The sequence below is a fragment of the Sceloporus undulatus genome, chromosome 5 (genome assembly GCF_019175285.1).
Source record: "Sceloporus undulatus isolate JIND9_A2432 ecotype Alabama chromosome 5, SceUnd_v1.1, whole genome shotgun sequence".
NCBI classification, from domain to species: domain Eukaryota; kingdom Metazoa; phylum Chordata; class Lepidosauria; order Squamata; family Phrynosomatidae; genus Sceloporus; species Sceloporus undulatus.
This window is the reverse complement of record NC_056526.1, coordinates 55,245,531-55,265,180: the sequence shown is the minus strand read 5'-3', so window position 1 is coordinate 55,265,180 and position 19,650 is coordinate 55,245,531. Positions and strand designations below refer to the sequence as shown.

Below are 19,650 nucleotides of genomic sequence, written 5' to 3'. Positions count from 1 at the left end.
ACTGCTTTATATTTTAATATACTGACTAGTTAGCTCTTTCAGTCCTTCCTAATAATCCAGAGTCACTGACCTCTCAATAAATTTAATGACATTGTGTGTATGTGTTTTGAAAATCCCACTTGGCTTGTCATTATCCTTTACATTTGGCAGGGAGGGCAGGGAGCAAGTGAATAATATGGTCATATATTTCTTTTTTAGTGGCAAAGAGTCAAAGACTGAAATGGTTATTTCTCCTGTTGAGAACATTTTACTATATCAGGGTTAATCAGTTTCCTCTTAGCTGTACTAATAATCAAGAATTCATTACAATAAATTAGGCTTCCAAGACTCAAGGCAGAACTATAGTTGATATCAAATGTTGGTTTCTTAAACCACTATTTCTGGATGGTCTTCATAAGCACTATTTAAGGCACATCCAGACTGATTGAAAAGTCCTGGATTTTGTTCCAGTTCTTTGTAATTTTATACTGGGTTAAACCAAACTTGAGACCTGTTATAAAAAGTCTCTAACAGAAAATTTACTAGGACAGACAGTAAATGGATCTTCAAATTAAATTGGAAAGAACAGGAACCAACTTCTGGGACTTTCTGGTCATTTAAATCAGTCTGGTTGTGCCATTGTAGCTAAGAATACATGCACAAGAGGAGAGACCCTGACATTTTCCTATAGCATTGCATTTCCCCCTACAGTTTATACCACTCTAGATATCCCCCGGACTGGTGACATTTTTATGCATTTATTTATAGTCTTGGAGCGTAGCTGTTTAAAAAAGAATAGATTAGGTATAGCAATCCTCCCACTGATTCTCCTCAGCAAATGTCACATATCCATCAGTATTACCAGGTAGACGTCAGGTCGTAAATCTTATATTTGACTGAAAACATGTAGGTCTGCTTCTAGATTCTATAAAAAATACAAGGTTTTATAGAACTCTCTCCTAAATTGCTCTCCTACAGATGCTAAGGTCTGCAATTTCTGTTATCATCAGACAGTATGGCAGTCTTAAGTCTTTCTGGTTTTTTCTTTTAGAACAAGGGGTGAGAGGTTTACACTGGCCAGTGTGGTGTAGTGATTTAAGTATTGGACTGTGACTGGAGATTCTGACTCCCCACTCCTCTCTGAAACCCACTGGCATCCATGGGAGAATCTCACACTCTCTATCCCAGACAACCTCATGATAGTTTCACCTTAGGGTCACCATAAGGCACACAATAACAAGGCCTAAATCCAGTTGTTAATTCCATCTAGAGCAGACTCATTGAAACAGTCGGTCACAGAAAAGTGATGACTAACTAGTTTCCTTTGATTCAGTGGATCTGCCCCAGATGGAACTAAAGTAGGAATTTTGTTGGAGGCAGTGAAAGGAGTACTGGTTTACCGCTTGCCTTTATCCATAATTCCAAAATAGCCCCAAAACCAACATTTTCTTCATGGATGGCTGAGATAGTGGTGACACCTTTGCTTTTTCATGCACTAAAATATTTTTTAAAAATTATAAAAATGTACCTCCAAGCTATGAGTATAAGGTGTATTTGAAACATAAATGAATTTCGTCTACTAGGTCCTATTTGCAAGATATCTCAGTATGCACATATATGCAAATACAGGTATTCCAAAATCTGAAAGAAATCCAAAAATAGTCCCAAGCATTTCATATAAGATACTCACCCTGTAGTACAGAAGTGGGGATTCTTTTGGAGCAGGAGCTCAACTAAGGAGACCAGGAAGAAGTCAGTTACTCAGAAGTACCAGTATTTCTAGCTAGTGGAGCATGTCAATATACCAAGTTAGCGTTTTTATATAAAGAACAAAATGGGTCTTTCTACTAGCTATGCATGAGAGAGTAAGAAATTAAACATTGGCGTGGTATACACTGCCTGCAAAAGGCAGGCTGGAGCTGCCACTCATTGCTACGCAGCGGTACCGCGGCAACCAAATGTTGCAGTGCCACTGTGCATCAAAAAAGGAGCGTGTGAAAACAGCTCCAGTTTGCTGTGTCACTGCGATGCCACAAGTGCTGTAGGACAGTGTGGTTATGGCGCAGCTGCGCTGCACCATTTGGATGCAGTGCAGCTGCAATGTCACTGACACATGCAACATGTGGGTGGGGCCACATGGTCCCTAACCCTAAAATCAGTGCCAGCATGGCACAAAAGGGCGGTCTGTATTGCACCATTGTTTGGTATGTTGTAGCTGTTATAAGATATAAACAAGACTATAACAAATACTCTTAATGCAGTGTGTGTGTGTTGTGTTGTTTTGTTCATTTGCTTGCTTGTGTTACAATTTCATCTTGCATATATCCCTAAACTGACCTTTGAGAATCCTGACCCCGATTTATTGAAACTTCTGTTTCAGTACCTGTCCCTGTTTAAATCTATATTGGTAACTTCTCTGGGCATTCATGTATGCGTACTGAGCTAAGTCTGTATTAGTTATTTACAAGGAGTGTGCTGTATAAAATAGGAGAACCACTGCCAAAGCCCTATGTGGAAAATGCCTTCCAAACAAGCAGTAGATCAGAATATGATAGCTATACTACTGTTTGTTCATCAGAATGGGTAAGACACTTTGATTTCTGAATCTTTGAAGGGAAGCAACTATTGTAGTTAAGTTTGTTTCTTTCCTTCTGGAGATGGGACCTTCAGTTATCCTGAAGGAACAATTTCATATATTACAATGGTTATAGAATGACGCCTGTAGCAAATTACCATATGAACTTTGTGCCCTTTATTCTAATATATATACCATTTATGCATTGGAGCTTGATTTCTCTCATTTGTTACATTTGTGTAAAATGAGCATAAACCAGAGCATTTTACACTTGATTTAGAGAGATATGAGTATAAGCGTTTGAGGATGATGTATTATCAGAAGCCTTTAAGAAGAGGCTTAAAATGGCATTACTAGAAATGTATATTGTCACTTAAACCAAAACAAATGCTGTGTTAGATTCTCCTTTCTATTTAAATTAATTTCAGTTATGCTCTTTTAGCTATTGGAAATAATTCCTCTGTTTTTTTCTTTAAAAATTTAGCTTTAACTATCTTGTAATGATAGTATGTAAAACACATCAGTATCCTTTTTGAAAGATGAATGAATTTCTCATTGCTTTGTTGCCAGTAGCAAATTCATTTTAAAGGCAAAGTAACTTGTTAGGATCAAAATCTTTGCTCTGCTATTGAAATTGTTTCATTCCTTTGATGTAATCCCTGATTGCTGTTAAGTGAGAAGAACCAGTTCAGTATTTTTGTTCTTAGATCCCCCTCCTTTGTCTTGCAGCTACTTGTGGCAGATTCCATTAACAATTGCAGTAGGAAATACGAGCCACATCTCATCAGAGGCAATTATATGGGTGTCTAACAAATCAGGTAAAAATAAACTTTCCTCCCAGTGGAATCTCATAAAGCATTCACGTGTTTTCCTGAACTGTTTCTTCATAGCTGATATTAGAAAATTGATTAGTTATGCTAAAACTTACTTCTACTTCTGAAAAATGTCTAGCAAGAAAGGCTGGTTTTGGGGGTAGGTGGGTAAAAAGAGTGCTATTAATGTTTTTCTTATACATTCTTATATGTTGAGGAATAACGTGAAAACTCATTAGAACAGAAAAATACTCTGAAGCAGATAAAATTCTAATTCTAGCCTCATACATTGAATCACTGAATTCAGGTTGCTTCACTTAGTCTGGGGTGGGGGTGGGGGTAAAGTATCTTGTTAATACAAAATAAGTTTGTAAAATAATATATTTAGCCCAGATCCAATGGAGTACTGTAGTTTAAAAATCTTACTCACTCACTCACACACATTCTCATTAATCTCATTATTATTAACAAAAAGTTAACAAATAGATTCGGACTGTTTCTTATACAGTAGTCAGATTCTATTGGCAAAATCATACCAGGCTTAGAGAAAATTGCATTGGTACAGCCATGTTTCTGCCACCTCCACCCTCTCTGTTTAGTTCAGACATGGTCATGGCAACAAATCAATTCTAATGCACTCAAAGCTGCAGTCCAGTAGTAGGCAAGGATAGGATTGTGTTGCTATAGTTGTAGTCAAATACTTTTGTATTGCTCTGAAGTAGATAGGAAACTGATTTAGCAAGTGAGACCTGCTGTTTCTCATAGTTGTTTTTCTTCCTTTCCCTACTAAAACCTATATCACTGCTGAAATGGCACAGTCTTATTAAATGACAGTGTATGAGAAAGGGAAGAGCCGTCCTTTGCACAGCTGGCAGAAGAGGAAAAACTGAACCAATTTTGTAGAAGAGAAAAGTTATAACATTTTCTTCTTCAGAGGAGTTATATGAAAGGAACCAATCAGAGTCTGTGTGTCTTTTCCTTTTACTGTTCAACTATTAAGTAGTAATATCTTCACGCTAACACCCTGGAAGGTTATATATAAATTCTGACCTCCCCTATCTGAATTAAATTAAAGAATATCAGCTTTCTAGATTTTGTCTTTGGAAGCTGTCTGGTCTGATTATTATACCAAAATGATAGTGGTACTAATACTGATTATTTTAGTCAGTTCATTTCTTTCTCTTTGTTGTACCCTCCTTTGCCTGACCCATGCATTCTTCACATTTATTCTAAATATCACAATTCACTGGTGGTATCAAGAAAAAGAAAAAGTCCAACAGCAGCTTAGGATCATAACAGTGACTGTTCAACTATTAAGTATATTTCCAAGAAACTTTCAAAAAATATCAAACTGTGAATAAAGCTAATTAATTTAAAAGCAATATTTATTCATGATCAATCCCTTGATTTAGAGATTTCATTTATTTGCTAACTGAGATGTACATAGACTGGGGTGGGCAGGGATAGTGTCTGTCACCAACACATCTCAAGGATGAACGCAAGAACAACAAAAATCAATAGCAATAGCAATTACAGAAACTAATCAGTGTATTGCTCATGGTGTGTATGCCAATGGGCAGGAATTCCAGGCCAAGAATGCTTGACTAATCCAAGCTAGTCTTTCTGGGCCACTTCAAAGACCTTTAATAGCTGATGGAGAAACTGCTGCGGGCAAGTTACTGAAAGTAAATGTTTGGTACAGAGGAAGTATTTAGATAAACACTTCAAGAAGTTGAGTTTGCTAAATCCTAAATGAAGAAGGACCCCTGTATTCTTGTGTGTGCAAGAGCAGCTATTGCCCTCTTTTGTGGTGAGGCATGCATACTCAAACAGGCTTAAAAATTCCCCCCCCTTTTTTTTTGCAGATAGAAATAAAACTGCCATTATCTTTGGTTAAGAGGTGGCACTTCTACTGAAAATGATAGGAAATGCTGATCAGAATTCTATAAGACTGTCTGGATTGATTGTTTTGGAAATAACACATATATTGCAGGAGATTTGCTTTTAAATTCTTTCTTCTCTTTCATTTGAATCTGATACAATACCTCATTTTGGCCTATTATTTCTATCATAATAGTTTGAAATGTGCAAATAGTGGCAGAGGAGCAGGTGTATTATGCTGTCTTACAGTTATGTTTATCACACTATGCTCTTAAAGAGCTACTATTCCAGTGTGACTCCTCTAGCAGCCTCCTGTTGCATGCTGGGATTGGCAGTTTTAAGGAGCTGAACTTCTCTGCCTCAGAATTCTAAATACCCCTCCTTAAAACTGCCAATCCCAGCATGCAACAGGAGGCAGCTAGAGGAGTCACACTGGAATAGTACCTCTTTAAGAGCATAGTGTGATAAACATCAGTGTAATCTTTAAGGCTAGTGACTGTGATTCTAAGATCTGCATAATATTTGTGCATGGAAACCTTCTTCTGTTTGAAACCAGAGACAGCATGACAGGACCATTTAAGAATCACTGACAGAATAAGGGAAATACTAAAGGCATTTTCACACTATACCATCATAGCATTATGATTTCACTTTTACCAGCATGGTTCCCTTCTAGGGAACCTTCAGATTTGCAGTTTAGGGAGAGATGTTTAGAATGCTTAGCTAGAGACTTGCCAAAATACAACACCTAGAATTCCATAGAATTCATCCATGGGAGTTAAAGTGCAAGTATAGTGGTAAAGTTGTGTCGTGTGAAAGGGCCCAAGGGCAAGATGACCAGATTCCTGTTAGTGTGCTAAACTGGTGCATTTACACCAGTAATGCTAGTGATGGCAATAAAAATAAGGCAATGGGTTTAGTAGCCATGAAGGAAGTCATATATTGAACAAACAGGCTGCTTGAAATTGGCAGTTTTTATCTGCCTTCCCTCTCCATTACTGGATAAACCTAGATAACTCCAACTGCTAATATAGTGTACCAACAGGATCCCATCCACCATTTGCAAGCACGTCACTTAGTGATTCAAACTGCAGGAAAGATATTACAGGGATCATGCTAGAGGGTGTTTGAGCAAAATTTCTTTCTTTAGTGTAGATTGTCTGCTGTAACAAATGAGTACATCCTAAAAGCTGATTAGCATACAGTAGCTTTGTTCTCTAATAGCAAATCTCAGCCCAGAATCTCAGGATAGATCTGGCATGACTGGGACCATGCTTAAGTTCTCTTTCCTTTGGCTGCCTATTGTCTAGGGTTCAAAATACACTGCAGAAATAATCCAGTTTGAGATTGTTTTAACTGCCCCGGCTCAGTGCTAAGGAATACTGGGAATTGTAGTTTATTGTGATACCAGAGCAGTATGACAGAGAAGGCTAAATGTGTCACAAAACTACAATTCCCAGGATTTACTAGTATTGAGTTAAAGTGGTCTCAAACTGACGCAAAATGATAAAACTACCATATATGCCTCTGTCTTTTAGTCAGATCTGGAAAATGTTACCTTTTTGGACCACAGTCCTCAGAATCCCTCAGCCACCAGTATCATGCTGGCTAGGGGGTTCTGGAAATGTAGTCCAAACAGGTAACTTTCCTAAATTCTTTCCCCAGAATACCTATTTTTGCTTAGAATAGCATGCCTTAGTTCATATCCTTTTAAACATGGAGTTAGGTGGTGTCTAAATTTATTTTTTAGATTTTGAACAAACTCAGTTGTGTACACTAAGATCATGTGTTTCTATCTTGAAGATTACCCTGCACTGAATAAGGGTTGCTTTTAGATGAAATAAGCTTTTAACCTTTACTATTTTGTTGCCACTGTGACATTTCAATGCTTATTTTTATATGTAGAAAAATTGCACATAATTTCAAATGATGTAACTACACTAGAAAATCATGAGGATAGAATTCTTGCCTATAGAAAATCACAGAAATACAAAGGTAGTGACATAAAATTTTAGTAAATTATATGGAACTTTGTGAAAATCATTTATCAGTCACCCTTCACAATAACCATTTGTTGAATTAGTATAGCATGAAAAGATTCTTGCTTTCTTTTGTAAGAAGAGATCAAAATAACCGTGCCCATATCTGAAACATAATAACATGAAGCAGTGCTTGTACTTTAAAAAAAACAATTAGGTCTTTTATCAAAGAAATGTTAAATGCATATTTTGAAGCTGTCATCTTTCACTGACAAGTTTTCAAACTATTTTATATCACATACCAAAAGAGTCTGGACAGTTTGTAAACAGTTCTCACAGGTGAAATCATCTTAGCTAAACAGAGTTATATGCATAGACCTGTTTCATTATGTCACGTTTATATCTTGCTAAAGGACTAGCATCTATTTTTACATCATTTTTTGCAATTCTGTTGACATTTTGAAGGCTTTGTGGTGTTCTAAAATATATATATAAATTAAGGTGTGTATATATGATTATTTCTGCAGATTCCAGGTTTGCAGCATTAACTTTGTTTTTACCAGATACCTGAGATCTGGCACCTATATCCTGGTGCAAAAGTGATACACTTAAAATTAAAGAAAACCAAGCCTTGAATTTATTTTAATAAATTTTTATTGATTAAAAAACACATAACATACAATAAATCATGACATAAAATATACAGTGACATACACAAATTAAACTATACAAAACAGTTAAGCCTCCTTAGAAGGTTCAAATAGTCTGTGATATTTACATTCGTTTTAACCATTAATATGTAAACTATGGTTTAAATTTCTATTTGACATTTACATTCTTGTTATATTTAATTATACTATAATGTTTTATTAACAAAATAATAATCTAATCATGACACATACAGAATGTTTTAGTCTACTCACCCACGTTTTTCCCCACTCTTCTAAAGGTAAAGACTCCTTAAGATCTTGAGCCCACTTGATCATTGATGGTTTCACATACTCTTCATGCATTTCAATCTTAAGAAAGAATTTATAAAATAGAGAATTTGGGGGAGGGGGTGTTATCAGCAAAAATGATTTTATCAAACTCTTGAGGCACAAATTCAATACTCATAATTGGTTTTTGAGTATCAAAACTAAACAGAGCCCACAGTCTCCATTCCTGGTTACTCTAAACTTCCTTAATTGCTGCACTATATCTGGGGTGTCTAGGATATGATTCTGTTGTTACAAACTTGAGAGACAAAAACGATTGCTGTCCTATTGCAGATAATCAACCAATAGCTCTGGTATAAAGCATTTTGTCCATTTTGGCATTCTTTTTATTTTGGCATTTTGGCGGTTTATTAGTGTTAACATCAAATTAAGTAAATAAATAGACTTGAGGAAGCTTTCCCAAGGTTTTCCCATTTTAACTTAGAATACAGACTTCCTTCTGTACCACACATGGTACAGTTGGGAGAAATGAGTCCCAGTACAGATGGGTCTTTTAGCACGTAAGGAATGTGTGCTAGGGTTGCCTCGGGGTGTCGCTTACAGATGCCCTGCAACCCTAGCACATATTCCGTACATAAAAATGGCGGCGCTCTGTACAGATGGGCACCGCCATTTTGACGCAACGGACGCTTAGCGTCCGCACGTCACAATGCCATTGTGACATCACGAGTGTGCCATTGGTGCACTGTGACGTCACAATGGCAGCGCAAAAAGAACCCGCTTTTTACGGGCTCTTTTTGCTGCGCGAGGAAGCCGCGTGGTTTGTCCGCTGCAGCTTCCTAGTGCAGCAAAACAAGGCGTGGACAGACTGCCCTTTTTGGGTGGTCTGTACTGCCCAAGTTCATTTTTCTGAGTCATGGTTGAGGACTTAAAAATGTCCTGTCCTTGCCTTGTCTTGCCATGCCATGGTAGATGCCAGAAGGAAAGGCAGCAAGGCTGTAAAAGTAGGTTCTCTCCCTACCTATGAGTTGATGAGCCTTATTTTAGGAATTAAAGCCCTGTATGGAAGTTACTAGGTAGATTTCCCTTTTGATTGTTTTAATTCCAGGGTGGGCAAAGTGCTGTCTGTCCAGATGTTGTTGGATTACAGACCCAGCTATCATAGCTAATAGTTGGAAGATCCAGTCCTTTTGAGAAAGGGAATTGGAAGCCTATATTGCTTAGTTAAGTTAGCTAAATATATGTATAAGAAATGCTTCTCTAAGCCATGATTTTGGGTTGATATAGGTGATGCCTAGAGACCTTTGAAATAGATAGTCAGACTTCAGCTGCTTAGCTTTGCAGAAACAAATTTTGCAATGTCAGCGAATTCACTGTGACATCTAGATAGTCACACTTTGTCCACTCCCAGTTTCATTTTTGTAGCCTTAGAGAGAACATAATGTTTCAGCAGACATAACATAAGCAGAACACATTTGAAAGCAACATGTCAGGAAACATGTTATCATCATGGAACTTGATATTATACGGAGCCTCATGCAAGCACACATGTATAAGAAAATCACTGGCAATGTAAATATTGCAGTGCCCTCTCCCAGTTTCAACAGTCCAAGAGAGCAACTCCTCTAGGTTAGGCAACATACTAAGATGTGTCACTCTCTCATAAGGAAAATTACTGGTATTTATACTTTGGCAAAGGGTCCTGTCCCATGGAATGCATAGATGAGGGAATGCATTCATACCTTAGTTGTCACGGAGTATATTTATATCATCTTAGAAAACAAAATGAAAATGTCTGTAAGCGTTGGAGCACCAACTGAATATAAGACAAGGTGGGTCTCCATTATCCAAAATGTTTGGGAACAGAAGTGTTTTGGATTTTGGAGTGTTTTTTTTTTGTTTGTTTTGTTTTTTTTTTTTGGAATATCTGCACATACATAGTGAAGTATCTTAGAGATGGGGCTCAAGTCTAAACATGAAGTTCATTTATGTTTCATATAGACATTAAACACATAGCCTGAAGGTAGTTTTATACACAATATTTTAAATGATTTTGTGCATGAAACAAAGTTTGTGTACATTGAATGATCAGAACACAAACGTGTCACTATCACCACCACCTATGTGGATAATTATGGAATATTTTCATTTTAGAATTTGGATAATTCTGTAGAGACTCCCGTGCTGGCCAATTGGCTGTAGTTAAGTATAAGTAAGTAGAGACTCAAACTGTAGCTATCAATGCAGCCATCCAGTGTGACAAATTGTTGTTCCTACATTTTCAAATCTGTGACAGGACAGACCTTTTGTCTTTTCTCTTCAGAGATAAGTTGCCTCTAAGTACATTTTTAATATCTGTTATGTCTTGGATGCAAAAGATAAAGTCTGCACATTTATGGAAGACAGGCCCCTTTGCAGAATTTCTATTAATTACCAATCAGATTAGTGTGACCAGCATGTTGATGAAACACATGCCTCAAACTAGACAAGGGTGTCTGATCAACTCCAGGTTCAAGTTCAATGCATTTGTTAAAGAGTCAAGTAGAGAAAAAGGTCAGAAATAGCCAGTTGTTTTTGAGATAAAATGAACAAAGTATTAGCTAATGAAACTTATCTGTACCTTAGAGATTACTCATTCTAGCACATTTCAGGATGGGGGGGGGGCATCATAATGATTCTTGCCTTAACATTTTGGACAGTGTCATCTACTCAGGTAAAGATTATATGTATTTCTTTTATAAACAAAGATTCGGCCATCTGGCTGTCCAGATGATTCATGTGAGACTGCATCAACCTTGAATGTGCATAGAAATGCAAAATGGAGTTTACCATTTGTATTCAGGTATACTGTCAGAAAGGAGGAAATGGAAACATGGGACTTTTACCCACCCACCCCCATCTACACATCATTTTCACTATTTTTGGTCTGTTGTGCCCAAAATTATTGCACTGGATCTTCAGATCCCCATGATTGCAAATACTTTGTTTCAATGTTATATGGAAAGTAAATTTGTGCTTTGCATCAGCGAGTTATACATCCTATTTTCTTCCTTTGAAAGTCCTGAGCAAATACTTTGAGGAAATTAAGGGAAATTAAATTTCCACTTCAAGTGGAAATGACATCAGTGGCTAAAAGTGGGCATGTACAGCAGTCCAACCATAGTAGAAGGCAAACTTCTATACTGTTCTGTTGAAGAACATTTAGTGATAGTCTGTGATTTGCTCCTTGATGAAGTATGCAAGAAACAACCCGCTGTAAGTGGCATTGCCAAGAATGTGCAAAATAAATGCACCAGGCAACTCATGTTGATCAGGATAAATTGCCACCAAAGCTGCTTAAACACCAAAAGGAGGAGGAGGAGGCGGCGGCGGCTAAACTGTTTTACATGACAAAGAAGCATAAGAACTTGAGGCAAAAACAGTAAAGGTTCTTCTAAACTTCATGGAACAATATGAAGACAATTAAGTCTGAACAGACAGGCCAAAATAAAGCTGCTTTGGGTCACTTTGGAGCTATGCTGTTTAAATGATGCATGCGTCCTAAGAGGTCGGAAGCCATGCCAAAGTCATCCTCCAGTTGTAAAGGCTGCAGCACAGCTTTGGCACAGCTTCTGGCCTCTTAAGATGCATGTGTCATTTAAACAGCATACCTTCAAAGTGACCAGAAGCAGCTTTATTTCGGCCTGTCTGGGCCCAATTGTTCTGACAAATTAGAGCTTCAGATGAAGCACACTGGGAACAAATTCTTTCAGTCAAAGAAAAACTTAGAAGTCCTTGTATGCACACAATCATATAAACAATGAGACTACTTAATCCAGTCCCTGACATAGAAAATAAAACATATATATTTTAGCATATCCATCCTTTCATGTGCTGTGCTACTCAGGAGACTTCAGTATGAATAAGCATTCCTCTTTCTGTCTGTCTATCTGTCTTTCAGGCCTATCCTGACTCTCTCCCAAAATGAGTTGCTTGTAGAGTAGGTTAACTCAAAGCAGATAAGATATTTTATACAGGTAAAGTCCCCTTATCTGAAAATGCAAAATCTGAAATACTCCCAAATCCAAAATGGTCTACATGGCTGGCTGAGATAGTGACACCCTTGCTTTCTGGTGGTTCAGTGTACACAAACTTTGTTTCATGCACAAAATTATTTAAAATGTTTTTATAAAATTACCTTCGACTGTGTGCATGAGGTGTATATGAAACATAAGACTGTATCTCCCCATGAATCTGACAGAGTTCTAAGATTTTTAGGGGAGAGCTTTCTCTTGGTCCCTCTACCATCACAGATTGCTTCATGAGAGTTCAAGAGGCTTCTCCCACCCTCTGGCTCTCCTTTGCACAGGAGGCTAGGTTGATTCTCTCCTGTTACCCTTTAACTGGCAGGCTAAGACATTTTTGTTCAAGCAGGCTATTAATACATAAGCATTGGCAGGAAAGTTTTATATGGGTGTGTGTATTTTATTTTTATTTTTAAACTTTTGTATGTTGTAGTATGTTTTAGACAATGTTATATAATAGGGATGTGTTGGCTTAGTCGTTAAGATGCCAGCTCTGATGATTGTAAGATTGGAAAGTTGGCTGTTTGAGGCCAAAGCATCACTGGCCGGAATGAGCTCCCATCACTAATCCCAGTTTCTGCCAACCTTGCAGTTCAAAAGCATGCAAATGCAAGCAGATAAATAGGTACCACTTCAGTGGGAAGGTACTGTAACAGCATTTGGTGCAGTCCTGCTGATCACAGGACTGCTGGAGTTGTCTTTGGACGATGCTGTCTCTTTGGCTTAGTAACAGAGATGAGCACAGTTGGTTATGATTATACATTCATGTCAAGGGGACACCTTTACTTTTACTATGGTGCAGTACAGACTGCAGAAAAATGGCGCCCTGACAGCGCCTGTTTTTCCTCCAGAGGGAAGCCACAGCCGCCAAACCACACAGCTTCCCTCCGGCGGAAAAAGCCTGCGAAAAGTGGGCTCTTTAAAAGCCTCAGGGGTGATGTAACAAGTGCGGCACTTATGTAATAATGGCAACACCTATGCATACAGGATGCCGCTGCCACGTACCAGGGTTTCGGGGTGTGCGGTCACTCTGCCCCCGCGCAACCCTAGTATGTGGGCAGGCTGGCGCAAAGCGCCAATATAATTTTATTGAAATGATTTTAATGGGTTTTTTATTTTTTTTATTTTAAAGTTTTTATCTGTGAGCCACGTCCGGTCCCTTTCTGGGAGAATGGTGGCATATAAAATAAATTAATGAATAATAGACTTGAGTCCCATCTATGAGGGATCTCATATTTGCATATGCACATTTCCCAAAATCTAAATAAATAAATATCAAAAATTGGAAACACTTTTGGTCTTAACCATTTTGGATAAGGCATACTCAACCTGTAATACAAAAGTTTAAAATGAAGAGTCTTATTAAATTCACTAAATTAAAAACATTAAATCATAATAACAAAAATAAAGAGTACAGCATTCTTTCTTCTCTTCCAGTGCTTTTGATTGTGGACAAAACATGTCAACAGAGGCATGGAGATATTGTGGAAGAATAACTCACATTATTCACTCAGGAGCTACCCTGAGTAGATGCTTCCTCATAGCTCCAAAACTCTCTAGTCTAATTAGATAGTTGTGTAGATGACAAGAGCAAGGGGGAGAAAGCACAATGAATGCAGTAGTGTTCCCAATCACAGTGTATACCAGTCTTTAAAATATAATGGTTATTCTGAGAAATAGAAAATCCCTTCCATGACAAATAATGGGTATTGTTCTAATGGTAATGATAAAAAGAAATAAGCAACATTAACATGGACACAACAGAAGAATTGCTATAAGAATGCTTTCCCCCTGATTGCATGATCGGGGAAGGAGTTTTTGCTGGCTTCTCAGGTGAGAGACCAGCAGTTTAAATATAAACATGGCACATTGGCACTGTGTTTGGAGAGTTGTGGGGGCGAGGCTTAGCCTATTTAAGGCCTGCCCACCTCTCTCCCCTTTTTGGAACAGTGGCCCACCCTCCTGCCTCTACAGCAGTGTGAGATTTCTTCTGGTCTCTTTATGGCTGGATATAAATTTTCTCCCCCTTCCTACAATTTTTTGCCTACCTCACATTGTTTGTTTAGAGACTGAGACAGTTGGCTTGGGTGTGGTCATAAGTAGGTTTCATGGTATAGTACAGGGAGATAGAAGCTCAAGTGAATACCTTGGCACCCTCTTAAAAAGTGAAGGTGAAGTCTTGAACTGAATTCTAGATCTTGTGACTAAACAGGAGGGGCAAGAGACTTGCCTTGGGGATGGCCTAAGATTTAAACACTCACTTAATCTTGCGAGTTAAGTGAAGGATTCTTGGGTTGGCCTTCCGAATGTGGGCCACCTGGGGAGCAACCCAGTTCTGGATTGCCTTTGGGGCTCAGATGTTTTGCCCAGGGAAGGTTAAGGATGTGGTCTGGAAGCAGACCATCTGCCCCAGCTGTTCCCGCACTTGGTTGCTCCCCACAGTTGTTTGCAGATCTCAAAGAAATATGTTAAATAGGTTAAGTTAAATTAAAAAAAGTTGCCCATTTTATAACCCAGTTCTCTGTGTCTGGTCTTGTTATTTCCTGAGTTGGTGAGCAAACATTTGTGTATGAAAGGAACTTTACAAGTAGCACCCAGTCTAGTTCCAAATTTTAAACACTTCTTTGGAATGATTTTAAGATTATTCCAAATGCATCACATCCAAGGTCAAAGACAAAATTGTTCAGCTTCAAGAAGAGAGAAATCTTATTGCTAGATTCATCATTCTAATGAGAAGCTGGTCATAGATCAGCCTGAAAGAGGCACTTGGGAAATACAGCTATCCAGCTATCAGCTCTCCAGTAATCCCTCTTCAATGAAAATGGAAACATGTTTTTTTTACTATGCTCAAGTGAAAAGCCATGTCTGTCCGAAAGCAAAACTGAAACAACACATAGACCATCAGATATACAGTAGAACACATCAAAGTGACTGAACCTTCTCAAAAAAGAGTCAAGTTGCTGTATGGAGTGGCAGGGGTAAACACACCAGAAAACTGATCACATAAGATGCAAGGATTTTGCTGAAAAAATTATACACAAGTCTTGTTCAAACATCAGCCTATTGACATAATATGTCTACAATATGCTGAGTTGTGTGGGTTTAGTGATTAGTACCGAAATGTTTTGGAATGTATAAGATTCATTAGGAACTGATGTATCTAAAGATGATAAATATTAACTCTTACTATGAAGCATGCTGATAAACTGCACTAATATCACAGTATTTTTGATGAATTAAGCCCTGTATGTTCTGTTTCTCTGGGAAACATATCTCTTGTAACCCACCAAACTTACTGTTAAATGGATTTAACAACTTTGCTTTTAAAATACCATGATGAATGGTTTAATGCCAGCATTTATCTATGTAATGTAATTTTAAAAAAAATCCAGTAAATCAACAGTCTTTTGAAGACACAGTGTGCAACAATAGCAATACAACTTGCATAGTTTATCTTTTTATAGCTTTTATAGCTACAGAATGTCATACTGTTATTTTTTTTCCTGTTAAAAACACATTTAAATATCTGGAGTAGGTCCAACACATCTTCTTTATATATGAATGTATAAATATTTTTCATTCAGAGTAGTCTTAAGATTCTTCCTATGTAGTATCTGTTATACAAACCTATTGACATGGTTCAATAAGGTATTTTGAGTGGAATTTACATGAACGTTTGTGAATCTACTAATTATCTTGGAAACATATTAAGGGCTAGCTGTGTTGGTCATGTAGCAAAATACAACAAATTCCAAAATCTATAAACGTGTGATAGATACTTTTATTGACCATCTGAAATGCCCAATATATATATTGCAAGCTTCCACTGGTTTCTTCATCAGGCAAAGGATGTTTAAAATTACAATTTTCTAATGAAAAGTGATGTCACTACAAACTCCAGTACCTCCAGAAAACTAACAGCTTTGCACAGGAAGGAGATACACTGGGTCTCAAGGGAAGCTACTTTTCTGTTGGTAATGGAGTTGAAATTTTATTAGCTGTCTTTCATTGCCCTGTGTCCCTAGACCTCACATGGCCAAGAAGGGGAGTGGCCTTTGTCTGCATTGAAATCCCTCCAGCACAGCTAAATTACATCAGCCATAATAATTGATAAGACATATATATCTACCATTGTCAATTTTATTTTCCTGTATAATTTTTAACATTCTTTGTCAGTGAAGAAGCTTGTGGAGCATCAAAAGCTTGCATAATGTATTTTGTGCATTTCGGTTGGTCAAAAAAGATATCACACTTTTCTGGATTTTAGATTTTGTTATATTTTACTAATTATTTTGAGTTTGAAATTTCATGTGATTTAGAGTATTAGATGAAGAGTTATGTACTAATCCACTCCCCAAAAGGCCCCAATCATTCTCATTTTCAGTTACAGCCGCTAATGATTTTGTCCTGCAACAAGAGCTCTGTGTAGTAAGTTTGGTTCAACTGTATCAGTTAGTTTTTGACTGATCATCCACGCATGTATATACACAAATTTGTGTTTCTCTTTATAATCAAAACCCTATAAAAATGCCAAGTCTTTTTAACCTCCGTTTATTTTTCGTTACTATTTATGTTGGGATTACAGTGCTACAGACTATGGGTGCATCTGCACTGTATAAATAATGCAGTTTGATACCATTTTAACTGCTATAGCTCTAACCTACAGAATCCTGGGATTTGTGGTTTTGTGAGGCACCAGCACTCTCTGGCAGAGAAGGCTAAAGACCTTGTAAAATGATAGATCCCAAGATTCCATAGTATGAACCTACACCACTTAAAGTGGTGTCAAACTGTGTTATTTCTATAGTATAGATGCACCCTAAGTGAAATCGCTCATATTGAGATTCTGTTTTCTGTTGTATTTGTGTATACATGCATGCCTTATTACATCTATATGCCAGCATTTGCAATGGTTTACTATGGATTCCCAAGTACAATTCTGGATGCAAGTTTCCACATACAGTATCTAAAGTCCCAGTTTGGACTTAGTACACCAGTAAGTGCATCTCCTGTTATGTAATGCCAGGTACATTTTTCATTCAGCCAAATGCTTTCTTAATCTTGATATTTCTTGGGCAGCTTGGGCTGGTGGGAAAAATGCAGGCTGAAATCAAAAAGATCTGCTGCCAATAAGTGTCAAATGTGCTGGGCAAGATAGATTGGTTTGACTCAATATAAATCAGCTTCCTATGTTTCTAGTTGGTATATGTACCAACATGAGAGCCAGCAAGGCATGGTGGTTTGAGCATTGGACTATGACTTGAGACCAGAGTTTGAATTCCACTTCAGCCATGGAAACTCACTGGCTGATCTAGGGCAAGTCACAGTCTCCCAGCTTCAGGATGGCAGTGGCAAACCCCCACTGAAGAAACCTGTCAAGAAAACACCATGATAAGTTCACCACCTGAGGGTCACTATAAGGCAGAAATGACATAAAAGCATACAACAACAAACAACAATGTAAACCAACATGTGTACTTGCAAAACCATGTGGAGAGTTAACTTTCCCACAGTTTCCTTTTCTTGGAAACATGTCAAAGCCTGAAGAGAAGTTACAGTGCTAGGATTAAACCAAAAATATGTTGAGTCATACTGTCTCAACCTCAGAGGAAAGGAAAGGCAATCCTCCTCTGAACAAATTGGTTATAGTTCATTCCTTTCAGGCATTTGCTTGAACATGTGTGGGATAAAGGGTACCAACTGGGGAGAAGTGTAGAAATGCACACACAACTCTTGCCCACCACACAACACTTGTTTACGTGCAGGAGATTCAAAAATAAATGCTCAAATATCTGAAAAGCATCCAGTGTACATGGGGGTGAGCATTCATTACCTTCATCTATATCTCTTGCTGGTTTTCAGAATCATACATTCGTGCAAGGCAGGCCTATTCTCTCATATTTTAAAAATCTTGTAAGTATGTTTCTAAGAGCCAGTGTGGCATCCTGGTTTGAGCATTGGTCCACAACTCTGGACATTAGGGTTCAAATACCCACTGGGCCATGGAAACTCACTGGGTGACCTTGGGCAAGTCATACTGTCTCAACCTCAGAGGAAAGGAAAGGCAATCCTCATCTGAACAAATCTTACAAAGAAAACTTAATGATAGATTCAGTTTAAGGTCACTATAAGTCAGAACTGACTTGAAGGAACACAGCAACAAGAAGTATGTTTGTGCTTTCCAGGTATTTGGCTAGGCTACAAAACATTTTGCAGAAAACTGCACAACTCAAGCCATTATGTGGATCATGATAACCCATCTGGTACTTTGACCATACTTCATTCCACTTTGTTATCCATTACTGGTAAATATTAGGGTGCTAATCTGGTATATCTATAACCCTGTGAGGGTGCATTCATAAAATAATAATCTCCACATGAAACTGATGGTGTGGAACTTTATCTTGTAATGTCTTTATCATATCTGGGGTGAATATTGGAATTGGTTCTATACTGATTTAATCTGGCTTGCTCAGTTTGGAGATCAGTGTTGATGAAAACCTTATGGTAGAAAGAAGGTAAACTAATGTGAGTAATGGTTTTGATAATCACATTTTTTCTAGCAGTATATACTTTTACCATATTTAAGAATTTTCACTGTAAATGAATGGGCAGTGGACTTTATATAGTCGTTTATTTCTAATTATGATTATATTAGGACACTAGTATGAAAAAATCAGTTGCCTACCTGAAAGAGTAGATAATTTTTTGCAATACAATGCTTTGCAATACCAAAAAAAAATAAAATAAAATGTAAAAATTAAAATTAAAACTATTTTCTAGTGTGTAGATATGAGGTAAATGACATTGTTTTCAGCCTTTTACCTCAAACTCTATTTAAGGATATTAGATCTTTGTCAACCAATAATTTGTATCCCCCCCCCCCCTTTCTGTATGCTTTGTTTACAGAGCATCATAGGATTTCTTCTCTTAATGAGGGAAACTGGCTGCTGGGGAACATCAATCAGACTGGTTATTTTAGAGTTAACTATGACATTAGAAACTGGAAATTGCTAATTGACCAACTACTGAGGAACCATAAGGTAAATTCATTTCATTATATTGCCTGAAACCTGCTCAGATGTATGAAAACACTTTTGTTTTTATCATCCCAAAGTGTTCATTTTTCCCCTTTGTCCTAGGTAATCTCTGTCAGTAATCGTGCAGGTTTGATCGATGATGCGTTCAATTTAGCCAGGTATGTTTTTCTGTAGATAATCTAGTCTAATATACATTCCTGAAACACTTATATATTTTCCCACCTTACTTGACTGTGTGAGCTTTGAAGATGAAGCCCTTTAAAAATAACTTTCAGATTCCCTCTTTCTTTCTTTAGTTTTCTGTCTGCAGCACTTTTCTCTTTTTCTGATTAATAAATGACTATGGATATTTCTGGATATAGATGCTTGATTAATTTCCCTT

At 37.5% G+C, this 19,650-nt stretch overlaps 1 protein-coding gene across 1 annotated transcript in view; it reads left to right on the top strand.

The window, feature by feature from the left end:
* The window catches only part of TRHDE (thyrotropin releasing hormone degrading enzyme), a 332,065-nt gene that overhangs the window by 242,349 nt on the left and 70,066 nt on the right, over nucleotides 1-19,650 (top strand). The window contains exons 10-12 of the mRNA XM_042470783.1: nucleotides 3,284-3,372; nucleotides 19,138-19,271; nucleotides 19,371-19,426. Coding sequence (XP_042326717.1) covers nucleotides 3,284-3,372; nucleotides 19,138-19,271; nucleotides 19,371-19,426 — 279 coding nt within the window. The remainder of the gene's footprint in view (nucleotides 1-3,283; nucleotides 3,373-19,137; nucleotides 19,272-19,370; nucleotides 19,427-19,650) is intronic.